The sequence below is a fragment of the Mirounga leonina genome, unplaced genomic scaffold, assembly GCF_011800145.1.
Source record: "Mirounga leonina isolate KUSES-001 unplaced genomic scaffold, KU_Mleo_1.0 Mir_101664, whole genome shotgun sequence".
NCBI lineage: Eukaryota > Metazoa > Chordata > Mammalia > Carnivora > Phocidae > Mirounga > Mirounga leonina.
The window spans coordinates 24,540,210-24,563,584 of NW_023270175.1; the positions used below are offsets into that span (position 1 = coordinate 24,540,210).

General features: G+C 36.7%; 1 protein-coding gene across 1 annotated transcript in view; it reads left to right on the forward strand.

Annotated features, from left to right (window-relative positions):
- LOC118013227 (protein FAM122A-like) overlaps positions 1-23,375 on the forward strand; it is a 60,173-nt gene that overhangs the window by 25,492 nt on the left and 11,306 nt on the right. Inside the window, exons 5-10 of the mRNA XM_035008930.1 lie at positions 4,896-4,939; positions 5,043-5,097; positions 6,534-6,623; positions 7,022-7,110; positions 7,713-7,774; positions 12,605-12,701. Coding sequence (XP_034864821.1) covers positions 4,896-4,939; positions 5,043-5,097; positions 6,534-6,623; positions 7,022-7,110; positions 7,713-7,774; positions 12,605-12,701 — 437 coding nt within the window. The remainder of the gene's footprint in view (positions 1-4,895; positions 4,940-5,042; positions 5,098-6,533; positions 6,624-7,021; positions 7,111-7,712; positions 7,775-12,604; positions 12,702-23,375) is intronic.

The following is a 23,375-nucleotide window of genomic DNA, read 5'->3' on the forward strand; positions in this document are numbered from 1 at the left end:
TGGCTTCCCATTACCTATTGAAGAGGAGTAAGAATAAGAATAGCTAGGTTGTAGTGAGTGCTTACTTACATAGGTTTCCAGGCACTGTGGAAAAGAGCCGTACACCCGCCTCATTATCCTCAATTCTTATCATCATCTTCATGTGGATGAGGAGACTGAGGCTCAAGTTCAGTCACTTGCCTAGGGTTGCACAGGTAATAAGTTACAGAGCTGAGATTCAACCCAGTTCTATTTGGCTCCAAAGCCTGTGGTCCTAACAACTATGCTATTCTGCCCAAACTCTTTAAGCTCAAACCCTTCAGTTATTTAAGATCCTGGAAATCTGGCCCTATTTTACCTCTCTAGTTTTATCTCTCATTACTTCATTGTACAAACTCTGTTTCAGTCAAGCTAGTCTCACTACCCTGAAACCTGCTGTGTCTTTCCCTCTAAGCTTTTGTTCACATGGTTCCTTCTGCTTGGAATACCTTCCCCTTCACCCTGTGTTTGTCCAGATTTTAAACTACTTTCAAGGCCTAGGTCACATTTTATTTATTTTTTTAAGATTTTATTTATTTGTCAGAGAAAGAGAGAGCACAAGCAGGGGGAGCGTGGCAGGCAGAGGGAGAAGTAGGCTCCCCGCTGAGCAAGGAGCCCGTTACGGGACTCGATCCCAGGACCCTGGGATCATGACCCTGGGATCATGACCTGAGCCGAAGGCAGATGCTTAACCGACTGAGCTACCCAGGCACCCCTAGATCACATTTTAATTCACACAACTCAACCCACTTTTCTATTCCAGACTACCCATAACGTGTATTGTTTATATTGACAATAATATTTAAACTCTTGATCATACACTGCATCAATACAAAATGTTTTAGCACATCCTTCCAATATATGTAAATAATGTATCCTTCCAATACAGGATGGACATATACTACCAAGCTAGTATATAAGATGAATCACTGAATATATGCAAAATACAAATATAAAAATGATGAGCTAAAGATGAAATGATGTTTTTAGAACATTTTAAATTGTATTTTATTAACTATAGGTCATTATTGAGAGTGAATATGAGTTCATATTTCCAGTAGTCTTCATGATTTAAGATTATTTTAGCCAGTGCCTTGATAGAGATTAGCTCAGCATTGTGTTTTCACAAGAGGGTGGCAGATGATGTGTACTTTGCTAGGTAGGAGCTTCACCTTTGTCATTTCCCTGTCATTCACTGAGACTTGTATTACAAATCTTCTGTCCAACATTTCTTTATAGAAATCTTGTTAAGATACTTGTCTATTTTGTGGAACTTGGTTTAATTAAAACTAGATAATATATCCAAATGGCCACCTAACTTGCAATTAGTTATAATTAGCTAAAGGCCAAAAACATGCTGGTGTTTTGCAAGATCTTTGGACCCTCTGGGCTGAGTGAGGGCACCTGTTCAAGATGTCTACTATTAGCAAACCTTCCTTTCTTACTATCTTAGATTTTAAAATATATAAATTGAATTTCTGTGTTTTTCTTTTTGCTTCCCAGTGGATCACCTTGTATACTTCCTGGGCTATGATCATGCTTACTTTGGAGAGCACCAACTTAATGTGTATAAAACTTGTCTCTCAAATGTGATTCTAGGCCATTTTAGGGAAAGCTCATCTGCTTATTTCATGGGTTCCCCATAATATTTAGCACCATATTTGCCCGGCACTGTCCTAGGTACTTTATTATGTGTGAAATACGTTTTTTAAAATACCAGGATGAATTTAGACTGTGCAATTTCTTAAAGCCATTTCAACCATTTTTAAGAGTACAATTCAGTGTTATTAAGCACATTCACAATGTTGAGCAACCATCATCACTTTTCATTTCCAGAAATTTTTCATCATGCCAAACAGAAACTCCATACCCATTCAGCAGTAACTTCCTTTTTAACCTCAATCTCCTGTAACCTCTGTTCTACTTTTTGTCTCTATGAAGATTTGTATTCTAGGTACCTCATAAAAGTGGCATCATACAATATTTGTTCTTTTGTGTTTGATATTTCACTTAACATAATGTTTGCAGTATTCATCCATGTTGTAGCATGTGTCAGAACTTCCTTCCTTTTCATGGCTAAATGATAACTCCATTGTATGTTTATATCACATTTTTTAATCTACTCATCTGGTGATGAACACTTGGGTTGTTTCCACCGTTTGGCTATTGTGAATAGTGCTACTAATGAACATTGGTGTACAAGTACCTGTTTGAGTCCCTTTTTTAATACTTTTGGGTATATACATAGGAACAGGATTGGTGGATCATATGGTAATTCAATGTTGAACTTTTTGAGAAACCATTGAATTGTCTTCCACAGAGTCTGCACCATTTTACATTCCCACCAACAATGTGTAAGAGTTCCAATTTCTCCACATTCTCGCCAACACTTGTTTTTTTCTGCATTTTAAAATAATAGCTATCCTAGGGGTACCTGGGTGTCTTAGTTGGTTAAGCGTCTGCCTTTGGCTCAGGTCATGATCCCGGAGTTTTGGGATGGAGTCCTGCACTGGGCTCCCTGCTCAGCAGAGAGTCTCCTTCTCCCTCTCCCTCTGCCCTTCACCCTGCTTGTGCTCTCTCTCTCTCAAATAAATAAAGTCTTTAAAATAAAATAAAATAAAATAAATAAAAAATAATAGCTATCCTAATAAGTGTGAAGTGTTAGCTCATTGTGGTTTTGAATTGCATTTCCCTAATGACAAATGTTAAACATCTTTTCACGTGCTTATTAACCGTTTATATGTCTTCCTTGGAAAAATGTCCATTCAAGTCCTTTGCCCTTATTTTAATTAGGTTGTTTATCTTTTTGTTGTATTATAGAAGTTCTTTATATATTCTGGATATATAAAATATAAGATTTGCAAATATCTTCTCCAGTTCTTTTTTCAAAAGATTTTTTAAATTAATTAATTTTTTTTTTTTTGAAGATTTTATTTATTTGAGAGAGAGCAAGAGAGCATAAGCAGGGGGAGTGGCAGAGTAAGGAGCCCAACACGGGGCTTGATCCCAGGACTCCAGGATCATGACCTGAGCCAAAGGCAGATGCTCAACCAATGAGCCACCCAGGCGCCCAATTAATTTATTTTAGAGAGAGAGAGCACCAGAATGGTGAGGAGGGGCACAGGGAGAGAATCTTCAAGCGACTCCACACTGAGTGCCGAGCCAGACGTGGAGCTTGATCCCACAACCCTGAGATTGTGATGTGAGCCAAAATCAAGAGTCAGACGCTTTTAACTGACTGAGCCACCCAGGAGCCCCTATCTTCTCCAATTTTGTAATTGTCTTTTCACTCTCTTGATAGTGTCTTTTGATACACAAAAATTTTAAACTTTATGAAGTCTAGTTTATCTGTTTTTTTCTTATGTTACCCGTGCTTTTGTATTATATCCAAGAAATCATTACCAAATCCAATTCATGAGGTCTTTGCCCTATGTTTTCTTGTAAGAGTTTTATAGTTTTAGGTCTTACATTTAGGTCTTTCATCCATTTCAAGTTAATTTTTATACATGGTGTAAGGAAAGGATTCAACTTCATTCTTTTGCATGGGGATGTTCAGTTTTTCCAGCACCACTTGTTGAAAAGACCATCCTTTCCCCAGTGAATGGTTTGGCACCCTTATGGAAAATCAATTGACCGTATGTGCGGGTGTTCATTTCTGGGCTCTCTGTTCTATTCCATTGATCTATATGTCTGTCCTTCTGCCAGTACTGCACTATTTTGATTACTGTTGCTTTATAGTAAGTTTTGAAAGCAGGAAGTGTGAGTCCTCCAAATTTATGCTTCTTTTTCAAGATTGTTTTGGTTATTCAGGGCTCCTTGAGATCCCATGTGAATTTTATTTTTTCTTCCATGTGAATTTCAGGATGGGTTGTTCTATTTCTGCAAAAAATGCCACTGGGATTTTGATAAGCATTGCATTGCATCTGTTGATCACTTTGGGTAGTATTGCCATCTTAAAAATACTACATATTCCAATTCATGAACACAGGATATCTTTCCATATGTGGGTTATTTTTTAAATAACTATTTATGTGAAAAATGATACTTGCATTTATTAAAAAAATAAAGGTCAAACAATATGGTAAAGTACAAAGAAAGAAAGAACAAATTACCCTAAATCTCACTACTCATTGATAAGTACTGTGAACTTTTTGGTGAACATCCTTTAGAACATCTCTTGTTTATAATTTTACATAAATAGCCTCTGAGGGTTTTTTTCTTACTTAATATGTAATACATGTTTTTCAATGTCAATTACTAGATTTAAATCATGTTTGCACATAGGGGTGCCTGGGTGGCTCAGTCGGTTAAGCGTCTGCCTTCAGCTCAAGTCATGATCCTCAGGGTCCTGGGATCCAGTCCCGCATCAGGCTCCCTGCTCGGCGGGGAGTCCGCTTGTCCCTCTCCCTCTGCCCCTATCCCCTTCTCATATACGCTCTCTCTCTCAAATAAATAAATAAAATCTTTTAAAAAAATAAATAAATCATGTTTGCACCCTCATTTAATTAAACAAACCGATACTGATAAACATTTAGTTTGCTTTGCACTGTGAGTAATATTTATTAATATCATAGTATTAATGGTAGGAAAAATAGTATAATAATGAATGTTTGATGTTTGCTCTTTTGAATGAAGAAAACTACAAAGTTTTTCATCTAAAAAGTTTCTGCGTATTTGATGTACTGTAATGCATTAGTAATAGATCTTTGGTGTAGTAGGTGCAACAATTAAAAGTAGAGAACTAGACACTTGTTTAGAGATTTTATACTCTAGCTCTTCTGTAGCCCAGTGAATAATAATAAAGGTACAACCAAATGAAATAATTTTGTCAAACCATAAGATCTGGTATTCATTTATTCTCACGTTCTGCCTTTCAGGAAGAAGGCATGAATTTAGTAACTAGAGAAGCAATGCATGAATGGTGAGTAGTGTAATTTGAATTACTAGTCTGATCATCTCTATATTCAGTTACACCTTTTCTTTTAGTTAGGCAAACTCCAGTACTGATATCTCTCCTTTTGCAGGGAGGTACAAACCGCAATACGGATAAGTCGGTCTTGGGAAGAAAGTTTGAACCTGGTATGGTATTAACACTTCAATTTTATAGAAAATTTGCAATTTTTAGTGATTTTCAGTATTGGCACTACCTAGTTTTGCTGTAATTTCTAGAAATCTAAGCTCTCACTTGAAATTGAAATCTATATGCTGCATAAATAATTTTTGATTGCTCCTAAGAAACAGTTGATGACTTACTCATAAAAATAACTGATATCATTTGAAAGTGGGGTTCATTGTTGTTGTGGACCAGCTTCCTCTCTGTCCTAGTGAGTCTAAGAAAAGTTCAGTTCTGCTGGTCAAATTGCTTAGATGACAAAACAATAAATGATTTCACTCCTTCCTACCTAATTTATTAACTAGGTATTAGAGTTTCAACCCACAGACAATGGGTTTCCTGGATAAATACTACATTTCTATGCCTGTAACACATATACTCCCACTAACATTTTAACATGCAACCTTTAATTTGAACATATTTGGAATTTAGTTACATCCCCTGCTAACATTTTTTAATGTCTCTGTACACATTATGATTACTTAGTTGTAGAAGTTGAGCAATGTTTAGGGTTCTTTTCCATGGACATTTCAGATAATGATAGAGAATTGAGCTGAAAATTGGGTAGAAGAGATTCTGGCTAGATGTCAGTGTCCAGATTTGGGAGTCACTAGATTAGGAAATGGGTCATCAACAGAAACAGTGACATCTTATTTTCCTTTGGCCCTGAGTGCCTTAGATGGACATCTGTTCCTGATTTAGGAGTAGGTCCTGAAGATTGAGTAGATAACCTCTGAAGCCTGCCCCTTTTCATGTTTAGTGCTAATACAATTTATAGATGCTGTTGGATTCACTTAACCGACCCAGTTCTAATTACTTCAGGGGTTGGCACGAGTGAGTGAATCTGTGAATGTGTTAGGAAGAGGAAGGGAACATGTAACATGACTGTACTGTGTCTTAGAAAAGAAAAGAGCACATTTTAAAGTCCTGAATTATGCAGTACTGATTTTGTCCACATAAAATCTACAAACATTTTTTAATAACTGTAGTTATTTTTGCTGTCCCATTTGTATCTTAGTTCTAACCAAATCCTTTTTTATTGTTTCCTGGACATAGCATTGTAGTTTTCAACAACAAAGCACAGGTCAGACGCCAAGAGAAAAATTTTAATTTAGGATTTGTGTATATACTAGTAAGTATTGCTCGATATCAAGTGCTCACATTCTAGGCCTTTTGGGGATGCTAGGGAAGCCCCTCAACTTGCCATGAGCTCTCTTTCCCAAAAGGAAAGAGTGCAGTGAATCTTGGGTTCCCTGCTTGCTTTAGGATGATATGAGCTCCTCACCATGGTACAACCACTGATTCAGTAAGGATTCCCTTGCCTGTGTAGCAGCTATCTCCCTAAGTATGTGCTGGGGAAGCAACTGGTGCTACAATGCTACCCTGCTTTCTGCTTACACAGAGTGACAATGATTTAGAGAAACCGTCTTCAAAGCGCATCAATTTAATTCCAGTGTCCCCAGCAGCTCCTCCCACCAGGGGGATTGGGAAGGTAAGAGAGGAGAGCCTAAGAATCTGTGTCCCTTGAAATTTTTATAAAATATTAATGTTTCACCACCCACATGTTGGGGGGATATGTTTTGCCACAGGACATCTGATTCTAAATGACATTTTCCCCTTCCTTTTCATCTCTTGAACTGTTATTAACAAAACAAAAGTCACCAACTTTTAAGTATATGATTTGATTAATTTTCGTAATTGTGTACAATCCTGTAACCATAACCATAATCAAGATATAGAACAGTTCCCATACTCTAAACAATGTCCTCGTGATCTTTTGCACTTGCTATCCTCTACCCCTACCCCCCCCCCCGCCCACCCTAGAAAACCACTGATCTGCTTTCTGAGAAGAGTGGTGGTTTTAAAACCTCTGTTCTAATTTGGTTTTAGCAATGTTTTCCTCCATCGTTACAAACTTGTGTGAGTTGCACCACTATGCCTCCAAGCCCTTTTCCCAGTCCTACGCGACAATTTACAATGTAAGTTCATGTTGTATGAAAATATACCAAATTGCTTATAAAATGAGAATTTTAGAAACTTACAAGAAATAATAGCTCCAGGTTCTATGACAACCAAAGAAGTCGTGTGTTTTTAGCTAAATTAAAATGCCATTGTTTTGATTTATTATTTTGTATATTGAAAAGAATTGAGTGACTAAGAACATGTGAGAACATGCGAACACACGAAGAATCAGTAATTCCTTAGCCCTGTTGAACATATGCTTCCTCTCCAAGCTTGATGATAAGGATCAGAGCTAATTCGTAAACTGTAAACAACTGTACCTGGTCATTTACCCATGATTTTCACCCTGATTCAAGGCAAGTCACAACTAGAACTGTAGGTCTTTCTAGCTTTTCTCCCCCCCACAATTTCAGAGAATCCTGAATCCTTACAAATTACAAGACAGTTTGCTATACTGAAGCATTCCTGTTTTTAACCCAGATTTAGAGGAGAGCAATAAAACAATGTGATACTACACAGTCCTTTTTTAGTGTATGTCCTTAGATCTATTATAATGAAATAGTCATAGCTGAATTTGTTCAAATTTTTTCTTGTAATGATTGTCATAATTTTATTTTAGAAGAAGTCAAAACCCCACCAACATTATTAGACCAAGTATCTGTGGACCATTAAAAAGAAAAGGTACTTTTATCTACCAGCAAAAATAAATATAACTTCGAATTATTTTTATAAAATATCATATAAAATCAAGTGTTATAAGAAATTAATTTTAAAGGATTTTTTATTTAAAATATATTTGATAAGTTACTAGAGGCCTTTCGTTTTACTCAAACAAAACTATGTAAAGATAATTTTAAAAGCTGTAAAGTGCCATATAAATGTGAATTGAGAAATTTAATTCCAGTTTAGTCAACTATTATGATTTTCATTATATAATTCACCAAGCTAGCTGCCTTAAATACTTTCTGAAACAAGGTGGGGGATGAATGAATGAGCAAACAGAATGAATCAGTCCTAGTATTCCACTGAATCTCGACCCCTACCCTGCCTGCCGCTGTACCTACTTGTTGACTTCACATGAATAAGTTGACACAAATCAGATCCACTTACTACACTAAAAATATATGCTATGTTTCATGCTATGTTAATTTTGGTTAAATATATGGAAAATGACCCACCCAGTAATAAAAAGGCAGAAGAAAAAAACAGAAGTTGTTTTTTGTTGTTGTTATTTGTTTTGTTTTTTTTTAACTCCCACAGCCCTGGATCCCATTTCTCAACCCTGCCTCATAAGCTAGGTTGTTCTTCCTTTTTTGTTAATACCACTACTGGGTTTATAATAGGGAGGGAAAATGGATAAATAGGAAAGGAGGTTAAACTTTTAAAATGCGTATTTGTGAAAAATCCATTAAGATAGGAAAGAAGAAGGAGAAGAAAAAAAGAGGAGGAAAAGGGGGAAGAAAAGGAGAAGGGGAAGGAGGAGAGCGAAACTATAGGGAAAGAAATTGAAATTTAAATGTACTTCAGTCTTGCTTGTATTTTGGATTACTTAATGGCAGTTGTCCTAACAACACATCTAACTCAGCAGGTACTTATTATATCCTAAGACTAAGACTAGATCAATTCCGGAAAACACTCTTTCAAACTAAGCACTTTGTTTTATGATGATGGATCAATGACCTAGCTTAGGGGTCTTTTGCCTGTGCTGTGAAGTTAGGGGCTAATGTTGACAAAACATTTAAATATATTAAGTTTAAGAGCTGTTAGAAAGTTGGGGTCATTTGAGTATTTAAAATAAAATATGCTGGGGTGCCTGGGTGGCGCAGTCGTTAAGCGGCTGCCTTGGGCTCAGGTCATGATCCCAGAGTCCTGGGATCGAGTCCCACATCAGGCTCCCTGCTCCTTGGGAAGCCTGCTTCTCCCTCTCCCACTCCCCCTGCTTGTGTTCCTGCTCTCGCTGTCTCTGTCTCTGTCAAATAAATAAGTAAAATCTTAAAAAAATAAGATAAAATATGCTTAGGGGCACCTGGCTGGCTCAATTGGTGGAGCATGTGACTGATCTCAGGGTTGTGAGTTCAAGCCCCATGTTGGGTGTAGAGATTACTTAAAAATAAAATCTTAAAAAAAATAAATCAATAAAATAAAATACGCTTAAATTGAAGAGAGTGTTTTACTAAATTAAAATAATTCTCCTTTTGGGGAGCCTGGGTGGCTCAGTTGAGCGTCCAACTCTTGATTTTGGCTCAGGTCACAATCTCAGGGTCGTGAGATCGAACACCTTGTTGGGCTCCACGCTCAGCACAGAGTTTGCTTCTCTCTCTCTTTCCCTCTCACTCTGCCCCTCCCCCCATTCACATGCTTCTGTCTCTAAAATAAATAAATCTTGGGACACCTGAGAGGCTCAGTCGGTTAGGCATCTGCCTTTGGCTCGGGTTGTGATCCCAGGGTCCTGGGATTGAGTCCCACATCCAGCTCCTCACTTGGTGGGGAGCCTGCTTCTCCCTTTCCCTTTGCCTACCACTCCCCCTGCTTGTGCTCTCTCTGACAAATAGATGAAAGCTTTAAAAAAATAAATAAATAAATAAGTCTTTTAAAAAATAAATAAAAATAATTCTCCCTCTAAGACATTTACACATAAAATGTTTTATGACATTGAAAATTCCTGGAATTTTCTTAGAATTTATGATTTAAAAAATTGTTTTTATATTATAATTTTCACACAATACATTTGGTTTCTGCCCAGTATCTTGGTGGATGTGGCATGTCTCACACAAGCCTCTCATACTTGGTTTTCAGTTCCTCTGGAGGATGACTGCCTCCTTTCTTTGAGGTATCCCTAAGAACTCCAAAGCAAATTCTATATGTACTACATAGTCTGTATTTTTTTTTTTTTTAAGATTTTATTTATTTATTTGAGAGAGAGAGAATGAGAGACAGAGAGCACGAGAGGGAAGGGGATCAGAAGGAAAAGCAGACCCCCCGCTGAGCAGGGAGCCCGATGTGGGACTCGATCCTGGGACTCCAGGATCATGACCTGAGCTGAAGGCAGTCGCTTAACCAACTGAGCCACCCAGGCGCCCCCATAGTCTGTATTTTAAGTCAGACCCTTCCAAACACAGCCGATACAAGTTTGGTCAAAATTCTTTTGGAATTTTAGATATAGTAACAGATTAAACAGAAATTTAATTTTATTTATCTATTTGGGAATATGAATATCCATTTGGGAAACAACAAATGATGTCTTATTTGGAGCCTATTGAAATGTGGGGAAAGAAGGTATAAAAAAATCCAAAGAGGTCTTGGGTAGGGGAGAAAAAAGAATGAGGACTATATAAAATGGGAAAGAGTATGAGATAGCAGTTAAAATCTCCAAGCATATGAAGGTGCATTGTATGGTGATAAGCTACACCTACTTCCACTAGAAATAAGCAAGAGCAAATAAGACTTCAAATGGGAATTCTGAGAAATCTGCAGAAATCAGATAGCTATAAAGAGTGTTTTACAAGTAATAATGGTTTCAGCAAAGATAATTTTTATATGATGAATTTGTCTTGGTATGTCTGGCTTTTAATTTAAACCCAAAAAGAAAGGTGAATAGTTTTTCCATAATGATGTAATTGTAATCTGGCATGGGACAGGATGCCCAGACCTCTTTTGAGCTTTATGAGCCATGATTATACTCCTAAGGAAGGTTTGTGGAATCTCTATTTCTAGCGATATATATGTCACTTATTATATTATATTATATTATATTATATTATATTATATTATATTATATTATATATCGCTAGAAATGAGATTATATTTATTTAATTTAAAGATTTTATTTATTTCTTTAAGAGAGAAAGTATGTGTGGGCGCCTGGGTGGCTCAGTTGGTTAAACGACTGCCTTCGGCTCAGGTCATGATCCTGGAGTCCCTGGATCGAGTCCCGCATCGGGCTCCCTGCTCGGGAGGGAGCCTGCTTCTTCCTCTGACCCTCCCCCATCTCATGTGCTCTCTCTCTCTCTCTCATTCTCTCTGTCTCAAATAAATAAATAAAATCTTTAAAAAAAAAAAAAAGAGAGAAAGTGTGTGAGCAGGGGAGGAGCAGAGGGAGAGGGAGACAATCTCAGCAGACTCTGTGCCTAGCACAGAGCCCCTTGTGGGGCTCGATCCCAGGACCCTAAAGTCACGACCCAAAGTCACAACCCCAAAGTCACAACCTTTCTTCTGATACTACTCAACAGTCTGATATGAATGTGTGGTGAGTATTAACATGAGGTTTTAAGAGTCCAACACTTAACTGACTAAGCCACCCAGGTGCCCCAGGATGTATGTGTATATATATATATATATATATAAATTTTTCATTTTTAAAAATATTTTATATATATATATAAAATATTTTTTTAATGAAAAAATTTTAATTTTTAAAAAGGTTTTATTTATTTGAGAGAGAGAGAGCAGCAGAGGGAGAAGGAGAAGCAGGCACGGAGCCAGACTCAGGGCTCTATCCCAGGACCCTGGGATCATGACCTGAGTTGAAGGCAGACGCTTAACCAACTGAGCTACCCAGGTGCCCCATTTCATTTTTTTGTAAGATTTTTTAAATTTATTTTATTTTATTTATTTATTTGAGAGAGGGAGAGAGAGAGCTCAAGCAGGAGCCCGATGCGGGGCTTGATCTCAGGACCCTCAAGATCATGACCTGAGCTGAAGGCAGACACTTAATCGACTGAGCCACCCAAATAGGTGCCCCTATTTTATTTTATTTTTAAGTAAACTCTACACCCAACATTGGGCTTAAACTCACGACCAAGAGTCACATGCTCGACTGACTGAGCCGGCCAGGGGCCCCTATTCCTAGGGATCTTTTTTAATGAGTAGATGGCCTTAGTGTTTTACCATTCAAATTCCACCCTATGAGTTATGGGCTTGAACATCAGTTTTCTCTCGTCCAGACATGGTTATCACATGATGGTGTAATAATGTGCAGATTTTAGCATTTACTTTGATGTAAAGATTACAGCAATGCAGTTTTTTGAGACTAGATGTGTCTCCTTAATCTTTAAAAATATATTTATTTTGTTCATTGTATGCTATAAAAGAATTGATCTATTTAGTTCATTGTATATGTTTGGCAAAATAAAGATAGCAACAGCCTAAACATTTAAAATAAGGAATGAGATTAAATTATGGTATGGCCATACTACATAGCTCTATAAAATCACGTTGTAGAATTTAGTTAATAATATGAGAAAATTATAATCATTAAAAACAAAAAATAGGTTACATGTTGGTATTATATATGATACAAATCAAATTTTGTTTAAAAACAATCATGTGTACACACACATATTTAGGAATTACTGAAAAGTGGTTATCTCTGGGTAATGGGGACATAAAACTTTTTCCTTTGTTTTTATGTATCTTATAAATTATTTGCAATGAACAAGTTTTACTTTTACAATTAAAAGCAAAAGCATGTTAGATAAAACATATCTACTTTGATCTGCTTTTTTGTCATAGGTGAAATGACATTTGAAGATCAGCCAAAGAAACTTTTCCAAGGCACAACCAACATGCTTTCTTCTGATACTACTCAACAGTCTGATATGAATGTGTGGTGAGTATTAACATGAGGTTTTAAACATTCATTGGCCATTTTTCACTTGCTTTTTAAATCTGTTCTTACTATTGTATATATTCAGAAGTATTATTAAATATTTTTAGAAGTTATAAAACTAATATCCCAAATGAATGCTATTAGCTTTAGTTCTTCTCCCTAACATTTATGTGTGACGTTAATATATGCTGGATACATTTTTAGAAGTGGGGTCTTGGCATTTGATTAAGAGGTATTAGAGAAGGGGCTCCTGGACAGCTCATCAGTTAAGCAGCCAGCTCTTGGTTTCGGCTCAGGGCATGATCTCAGGGTCATGGTCTCAGGGTTGTGAGATCGAGCCCCTTGTTGCAGGGGGTTGATGGTTGCTCTGAGTTCAGCACAGAGTCTGCTTGAGATTCCCCCTCCCTCTGCCTCCCCTTCTGCTCCTCCTCTCTCTCTGTCTCTCAAATACATAAAATCTTAAAAAAAAAAAAGAGGTATTAGAGAAATATATAAAAATGCAAGCTTGGAAAAAAGTCATCTTCTGCCCATCTTTTCTTCCTTGGATTTTTGTGTGCTTTGTTAGGCTGAGCGTATTATTGAAAGGCGTGCCAAGAAAGCATGTTTTAATAATCAAGATGGGAAATGCAGTGAATGGGTTTTTATTTAATGTTACTGTTGGCTCTGTTTTACTGCTCTTGTGAAATTGCTCTTGTAACTAGTGCCAGTTCTTTGCTTCATATATTTTGTGTTCATTTGTAGACAAAGCAGAGTGCACAGAGATCTTTTGAATTCTGTTCTCAACGAATGGCATTTTCTTCTCCTAGTCTATCTTTAGATATTCTTGATGGAAACAATAGTGGTACAGGATCTTCTTGAATTCATCAGTTAGAATCAGCACTGTCACATTCTCCCATATCATCCTCTGATTCTCATTCTCCATGTATTGTAGTAGATGAACTTTCAACCAAGTGACTCACCCATCCCAAGACTTTCTCACCAGTGGAGAAACATGTTTGCTTCTCTCTCCCTGCCCCCGCACACACACAAGTTAGAGCAACTATTTCTTATTACCTTATTTTCTCAATTTCCTAAAATTCTGTTTATCTACGGAATTTGCATATCTAATTGCTTTGTATGCCCTTAAAACCAATGTAGTGATACTTTCAAAGATGTTTCCCAAATAACTATATTGAAGATACAATCATGTCTTCAAGCTGCTAAAGTGTAGAAACATGCTGCACCTTGGTTTTTTAAAAACATAATTGAGAGCTCTATTTATTTATATGAATAAGTAGATAAAATTATAAGTCCTGATGAAATATAATTGTTCCATTGATCAACAAGTAAAATAATTTTTTAGGTTATATGCTGAGTGCCCATGCTAGTTCTTTTTTTTTTTTTTAAGATTTTTTTTATTCATGAGAGAGAGAGAGAGAGAGGCAGAGGGAGGAGCAGGCTCCCCAAGGAGCAGGGAGCCCGATGCGAGGCTCGATCCCAGGACCCCGGGACCACGACCTGAGCCGAAGGCAGACACTTAACGACTGAGCCACCCAGGCGCCCCCCCATGCTAGTTCTTAATGATATTTTCAATAATTGCTAGTTTCCTCTTGGTAAGGAAAAATCACCTATCTTAGAGCAGTTTTTAAAACTAAGCTAGTTATACTATGCTGATACAAGGATTGCCTATTTTGCACATGAATCCTTGGATGTTTAATTTGTTGGGAAGGAATAGGTAGGGGAAACAAGATGAAGAAAGGTAATTGAATAGCATGAAAATAATATGTAATTGGGCTTCACTCAATTTGTACTTAACCTGATTATCCCTGATCAATTTTGTATCCTAATTCAGTATGGAAAAAAGACAATGTTGATAAATTGTGGTCTTTTACATTTCTATGAATTACTTTTTATTCATCATCATGACTACTGATTTGATTAAATAAGGCTTAATATGTTAGAGTTTTTCTGCAAGAATCATATACTTCCAGTTGTTCCCTAAGGACTACAAATGTTTGTTTAAACTTCAATTTTCTATTCAAAAGTCTTAAGGGTTTTCTGAGTAAGAAAAATTATTTGTTAAAAATTTAAAATCTAAAGTGAGTGCTTTAAGTAATTGAGGATGGCATTAGCATTTTGAAAAATAGAAATGTATCCTCATGAAGTTCAGAATTGGTTTAAATTTCCTCAGCTAATGAAATAGGAATGGTTATCTAAAATATTCATAAAAAGTTTTTCCTTGTCATTAGAAATAATCAGAATGACGAAAATCAGATATAGGTATGCCCCACATGGGAAAAAGACTGTTACATCAAGAATTGTTTGCCAGGGGCACCTGGGTGGCTCAGTCGGTTAAGCGTCTGCCTTCGGCTCAGGTCATGATCCCAGGGTCCTAGGATCAAGCCCCATGTCAGGCTCCCTGCTCCTGGTGAATGAAGCTCCCTCTCTCTCAAATAAGTAAATAAGATCTTAAAAAAAAAAAAAGAATTGTTTGACAGTGGCTGCAATGAAATTGATTAGCATGGCTAGATATGTGGGAGAAGATTTTGTTCACCTATGAATAAATGAATATTTATGAGATGACTGGGATCATGATAGTCCCTGGAAACTGGGACAGGATTCTACAAATTGGTCAAGGACAAGTGAACTATCAATATTGCCTTTGTAACTCAGCTCCTATACTTGCCAGACCCTTAGTGGACCAATTGTGAACATATACGGGGGCCCTCATGGGCTGAGGTGTGACTGCAGTGATGTTCTTGCTGAAATTGTACATCATTGACAAACAGTGTCCTCACGTATTACTGACACTTGAGCAAAAGAAAAAAAAAAAGGTTTGCGAAATATTCAGGTACAAAGACCAAGGTTGGAGAAAGTGAACAGTGGGAGTAGGACTACTACTCAGTTGTATAAAGAGCTTTTATTTTTTTTATTTATTTATTTTTTAAAGGTTTTACTTAGTTATTTGTCATAGAGAGAGAGAGTACAAGCAGGGGGAGCGGCAGGCAGAGGGAGAAGCAGACTCCCCGCTGAGCAAGGAGCCCGATGTGGGACTTGATCCCAGGACCCTGGGATCATGACCTGAGCCGAAGGCAGACACTTAACTGACTGAGCCACCCAGGCGTCCCATAAAGAGCTTTTAATCAATAAATCTTGGTAATACTGACAATCTGAACACACCTCTTTCAACTCAGACAATTCCTTTCATTCTATTCAATTAGTTTTTATTGTTTTAGTTGTACTCCAGGATGCCACACTTACTATAATATGCTCAGAATCAAGGACTTCGTAGTTGGTTTTCCGGTCTATTGCCTTTTGAGCTTTTGTATTGGGAAGATCTGTTTCTTATATGATTTTTCATTTCTTAAGTGGTTTTCAGACCATAGTAGTTCTAACTTTTACATGATATTTTTTGTGGTTGATTTTTTCTTTTTTGTTGTTGTTGTTTCAAGTTTTTATTTAAATTCTAGTAACATACAGTGTAATATTAATTTCAGGAGTAGAATTTAGTGATTCATCACTTATATATAACACCCAGTGCTCATCACAACACCTGCCCTCCTTAATGCCCATCATCCATTTAGCCCATCCCCCACCCACCTCCCCTCCATCAATCCTCAGTTTGTTCTCTATAGTTAAGAGTCTGTTTTATGGGTTTGTCTCTCTTTCTCTCTCTCTCTTTCCCTTAATGTTCATCTGTTTTGTTTCTTAAATTCTACATATGAGTGAAATCATATGGTGTTTGTCTTTCTGTGATTAACTTATTTCACTTAGCATAATATACTCAAGCTCCATCCATGTCATTGCAAATGGCTGAGTAATATTCCATTATATATATATATATAATACACACACATGCACACACACGCACACACACACACACACACTACATCTTCTTTATCCGTCCAGCTCTTCCTATAGTTTGGCTATTGTTGATAATGCTGCTATAAACATCGGGATGCATGTGTCCCTTCAAATCAGTATTTTTGTATCCTTTGGGTAAATACCTAGTAGTGCAATTGCTGGGCAGGGAAATACAAATCAAAACTACAATGAGAGTGGCTGATTATTTTCAGTTATGGTAAGACTATATTTTGTCATCCTAAACATGCCAAGGAATTGTCATGTCAGTTTTCATAGTAAAAGACACGTATTAGTTTCCTAGGGCTGCCATAACAAAGTACCACAAACTGGGTAGCCTAAACAAAATAGATTATCTCACAGTTCTGGGGGCTAAAAGTCCAAGATCAAGGTGTCATCAGAGTTGGTTCCTTCTGGAGGCTCTGAGGGAGAATTTGTTAATGTCTCTCTCTAGCTTCTGGTAGATGCCGGAAATCCTTACCTTGCAGACATATCACTCCAGTCTCTGTCTCTCTCATCGTATGGACTTCTCCCTGTGTTCCTGTGTTTTCATGTGGTTATTATAAAGACACTAGTCACTGGATTTAGGGCCCAAGCTAATCCGGTATGACTTCATCTTAGCTTGACTACATCTGCAAAGACCCCATTTCCATCTAAGGTCACATTTGCAGATACCAGGCTTTAGGACTTCAACATTACCTTTTGAGGTACACAATTTAATCCACAACAGAATACTTCTGGGATTTTTATTTTGCTTGTTTCATTTTTCTTAAGTTCGTTTTTTAAATCATCTATCTTATAACCCATTTTAAACAAGAGGTGACCGTATTGAACATAACATTGGTATATTTCCTTATATATAATACATATATGCTTATTTATATATATATATGTATGCTTATGTACAGATATACTAGTTTTCACATTGTCAATAAAAGGATAAATGAAAGTGGAAGTATGGTTTTAAAATATTTTCAAAGCATCATTTTTAAGCCTTAATATGTATTCGTGTTCAATCAAATATTCCTATTTTACTTATAATGTTATAAAAGAGCAGCACTCCATGGGACACCTGGGTAGCTCATTCAGTTCAGTGTCTGCCTTCAGCTCAGGTTATGATCCCAGGGTCCTGGGATCGAGCCCCACCTCGGACTCCCTGCTCAGTGGGGGGTCTGCTTCTCCCTCTGCCTGCCACTCCTGCTGCTTGTGCTCTCTCTCTCTCTCTCTCTTACTCTCTCTCTGACAAAGAAATAAATAAAATCTTTGAAAAAAAAAAAGAGCAGCACTCCAGATTCATCCTAACATGAAGACTCACTGCAGTAATAAGTAAGATTCTCAGGTCAGGGAAAAAAAAATATGGTTCTGAAGATTTATAATGACTAAATCAACCAATCAAGCTTGTAATTTCAAGTATATTCAATTAAGTATCTAATGAATACTTTCTCTGTCCAGGAAACTATACTTAAAATTGTAGGATATAGGAAGATGAGTGAAATACCATCCCTCTCTTCAAGCAGGATAAGTACAAAAATAATACTGATAGCAGCAGTCTAAGATGACTACAGATATGCATATGAAAGTACCTCTGAACTATGAAAGTAGGAGAGGAAGACAATGTTGGAATGATAGGATTTTTAGAAGACTTCTAGTCTACCTTTCTTTTTTAAAAATTTTTTTAAATTTTATTTTATTATGTTAGTCACCATACATTGCATCATTAGTTTTTGATGTAGTGATCCATGATTCACTGTTTGCGTATAACACCCAGTGCTCCATTCAGTATGTGCCCTCCTTAATACACATCACCGGGCTTAACCAATCCCCCCACCCCCTTCCCCGCAAAACCCTCAGTTTGTTTCTCAGAGTCCATAGTCTCTCATGGTTCATCTCCCCCTTCAATTCCCCCCCTTCATTTTTCCCTTCCTACTATCTTCTTTTTTTTTTTAAACATATAATGTATTATTTGTTTCAGAGAGTCTACCTTTCAATGCAGAAATCCTTTTAAGAATTCCAGGCAAATGATCTTTTAGCCTTAGTTTGAAATCTTGTAGTAATGAACTGACTTTTGTCACACAACAGTTCATTCTGCTGTTGGACAACTCTCACTATCAGAAAGCTCTTACATTAAAAGAGGGGATGGGGTGAGAACTTGTATCTAGGTGGCCTGTTTCATTGGCTCTTTAGAACTGAGGCAAATCAAATGAGCTATTAAAAGCAGATGAGTTAAGATTCTAATTCTGCATTAATCTTTGTCCCTGCTCCTTGAATTGTTACTACTCCCACTACAGGACATATTTAATCTCATCTCCTAAATGAATTTTTAAAATTCACCTAGAAGCAACTATATATAAATATCCATGATGAAAATGCATGTATGATACTTTGGATATCTATGGAGAAAACTAATTACAATTTCTCAAGTGTTTTTAAATATTTTAGATCTTTAAAAGTTGAGCTTGAAAAATCTATCATATAGGTAGACTTCACTGTCAGATAGTTGAAACTATGCATTTAGAAAAGGCCAAAGAACAGTAAGTACTGCGGCAAAAATGTAGCTTTGTTTCCCTTAAGTTCCATGATATCTCAGATTTCTTCCAATGTGGTTCTTAACCCAAGAGTAAATGAGATTGCTTTTTATAAATGTCTATAATGTATGGGTGGAGAGCGTCATCTGTCATACTGGAATCTTGGAAACTTGCTCAACTTTCTTAATAGTGGGAGACTTAATGACCATGGCTTCTCAGAAGAAACGCATTAAATTAATGCAGTTATTAATTGAATCCTGTAAATTGACCAGTAAGATATATATATATGAATATGATTGGAGAGCTCTGGGGCATCAGTGACAGCAAACTGGTAACATAACTTCTTATATCAGCCTTTTACGGGAATGCCCAGACTACATTATGTGTGCAGGAGTCAGGAGACCTGCCTTAGGGCTCCAGCTCTGTCACTCGCTGTCTATGACTTCCAACAGGTCACTTCACCAATCTGGGCTTCAGATTTCCAATATGTAAAATAGAGTTGAACTAGGTATTTATAAGATCCTTTCTGCCTCTTAAAATTTTATTGATTCTGTAAAAGCATCTGCCTTCATCTTTGCTCCTGTAACAGTGAAAGTCACGATGGCATTAAGCTTCAGAAGGCTTTAAGAAAATATTTAGGAAATTAGAGAGCTTTATGCCTAGTATTTTTATTCTTTCTGGCAACAAGAAACTCATTTTGTTCAGCCTCATCAATAGTTTCCTCTCTTCTATGAATTATGCATGCTTTATGATGAAATGTAGAAAGCTAATTTCCCCCTGGTTTCTTGTTTTGTGTGGATAAATGATCCTCTCAGGATTTCCATATTAATAACAAGTTCCCACTGACAAAGCACTCACCATAAAATTTTCTTTCTAGTAACTACAGCTTGAGACAAAACAAAATAAAGATACACTTGGTATGTTTGCTTCAGAGAAGCAAAAGAGGGCAAAAAAGCTACATCAACTACAAAAACTCATGCACAATTCACATTCGGAAGTGCTTAACTAGTACTAAAACGCAGACTACCAACAGAGTAGTTTTTCTTTTTCCTTGACAATCATTATATGGCTCTAAGAAAAACCCTCTAACTTCAGTTTAGTTGATTTCATGGCCTGGCTCTTGTGCTTGGTAACTCTCCACTGAACACAAAAAAGGACACACTTGAAAGTCACAAACAGCTGGTTTGTGACTTTGTGCTGAGGAAGGAAATATTTTGAAACTGCATTATCCCTTGGAGGAACCTAATTATAGTTTCCGTTTCTAGCCCCACTCTTATGGGGGGGAGTTAGTTTGCTTGCTTAACTAGACTTATATTAAACTCTGCAGTGGTTTACATTGAGTCCTATTCTTAGATAATCTTTTCATAAGTGTGAAGCCTTTGGAAAGGAAGGTGCTGGGCGCCTGGGTGGCTCAGTTGGTTAAGCAACTACCTTCGGCTCAGGTCATGATTCTGGGCTCCTGGGATGGAGTCCCAAATCGGGCTTCCCTTGCTCAGTGGGGAGCCTGCTTCTCCCTCTCCCTCTGCCTGCCCCTCTCCCTGCTTGTGCTCTCTCTCTCTGTCAAATAAAATCTTTAAAAAAAAAAAAAAGAAAAGAAAGGCTAGCATGTTGGGGCTATCAAGGCAAGTTCAGCTAAAGCTCTCTTAAACTTTAACTGGAATACATTCCCATGCCACATTGATTAGCAGAGATTTAAAATTTGATTGTAGTATACATGGCTGTTGAGAGTTTGGTGAAACTGGTGTTTGAATTCCCTGTGGTGGGTTCTTAATGTCCTTTCTGGAGGAAGTTTGGTAGTACGTATTACAAGCCTTCAAAATGTGCACATCTTTCGATACAGCAATTCTTCTAGAAATTTTTCTTAGGGAAAAATATGGGACAGATTGAAAAGGATGTTTACTGTAATGTTATTTGTAGTTGTGAAAAATGTAATGTTTTCAACAGATGGTGCTGGAGCAACTGAATATCCACATGCCAGATAATGAGGTTGGACTCTTACCTCACAGTGTATGCAAAAATTAACTCAAAATAGATCAATGACCTAAATATTAAGAGCTAAAACCATTAAATTCTTAGGGAAAGAACAGGGATAAATCTTTATGGCCTTGGATTTGGCAATGGATTCTTAGATATATCACTAAAAACATGAGCAACAAAAGAAGAAAACAGATAAGTGGAACTTTATCAAAATTAAGAACTTTTGTGCATGAAAGGACATTAACAAGACAGTGAAAAAGATAACCTGTAGAGTGACAAAAAATATTTGTAAATCATATCTGATGAGTTTAATCTAGAATATGTAAAGAAGTCTTATAACTCAGCCACAAAAAGACAACCCAACTAAAATATGGGCAAATGACTTTATGAATAGACATGTCTCCAAAGAAGATATACATATGGCCAATAAGCACATGAAAAGATGTTCCACACCTTTAGTCATTACGGAAATGCAAATCAAAACCACAGAGAGAGAGATCACTTCATACCCACTAGGTTGGCTAGAATCAAAAAGATAGTAACAAGTATTGGTGCAGATGTGGAGAAATAGAGGACTCTTGTACGTTGCTGTTTGGAATGTAAAATAATGCAGTGACTGTGGAAAACCTTTTGGCAGTTCCTCAAAATGTTAAACATTAAACATATAAAACATATTAAACGTCCACAAAATATTAAACTCTATGATAACATAGAGTTGTCATAAGATCCAGCAATTCCACTCCTTGAAAACTAGCCCTCAGACAGATACTTGTATGCTAATATTCCTTGTGGCATTATTCACCAAAGCCAAAAGGTGGCAACAACCCAAGCGTCCATCACCAGATGAATGGATGAAAATGTGTTTGATACGTACAATGGGATGTCGTTGAGCTATAAAAAGAAATGACATTCTGGTACATACTATCACATGGATGAAATTTGAAAACATTATGCTAAGTGAAATAAGCCAGACGCAAAAGGACAAATATTGCATGACTCTGCTTACATGAGAGATTTAAAATAGACAAATTCATAGAGATAGAAAGTAGATTACAGGTTATCAGGAGCTGGTGGGAGGGGGAATGGAGAGTTATTCTTAATGCATATTAAGTTTCTGCTTGGGATGATGAAAAAGTTTTGGAACTAGATAGTGGGAATGGTTGCACATCGTTAATATAATCAATGCCACAGAATCGCATACTTAAAAGTGGTTAAAATGGCAAGTTCTATGTAAAAAACAAAAACCCTAGAATTTAACACTAATGGATCAGTTAAGCCATCATTTCTCAGGGTGTTTTATAAAATGTGAATAAATAAGTGTCCTGAAGAATGAAAGAAGGGGAAGGCCATGGGGAGTCTATGGTCAAGTAAGTTTAGGAAAATCATTTAAAATCATTTCTTTACCATTGTGAAAGCCTAACGAAAGAGATACAGTATGAAGCATTTTTAAACTGTTTAAGTTCTTGTTTTTGAGGGTCATCTTGTGAGATTTATGTTATGTAGACCCTTTGGAAAACATTGGGTTAAACAAATTACAGTACCTTCATTCCATGGAAATCTGTGCACCCATTAAGAATGATGACATGGTCATATATCACTTGACATGGAAGGATGTTTATACTATATTGTAAAGTAAAAAAGCAGCGTGATTAATGGGATTTCATTTTGTTTTAAAAAAGTATACGTATATATTTTATATGGATATATAACAGAAAAAAAGTTTGTAAGGCTGTATGCCAAAATGCTTAAGTCTCTGGGTGGTGGGAAGATGGATGATTCTGTTTTCATTTGTTTTTCTCTTTACTTGTCTATATTTTCATATTTTTCCACATGGAATACTGGTTACTTGTATAATTGAGAAATAATAGAAGTTAAATATATTTTAGAAACCTATCTGCAGTTATTAATTATATGAGGGAGGGGATGAGAGGATCAGGATTCCCTTACCACTTATTGGACTATTCACTTACTTCTATTTGAACTTTCACTGAAGGAGAGTCAAAGGGCCTTTCAACTATTAGAAAGTTCTACTCATTCAAAAATGCTTCCTGATAATGAACTGAAATCTACCTTCCATCATTTGGTCCTAATTTGTCATAGGGAATACAACAAAATAAACAAAATCCAGCTCCTAGTAACAAGGATTGGTGAGGATATGGAGAAATAGGACCCTTGTACATTGCTGGTTAGAATGTAAAATAATGTGGTGACTGTGGAAAACATTTTGGCAGTTCCTCAAAATATTAAACATAGAATTATTATATGATCCATGAATTCCACTGCTTGAAAACCAGGACTCAAACAGATACTTGTATGCTAATGTTCCTTGCAG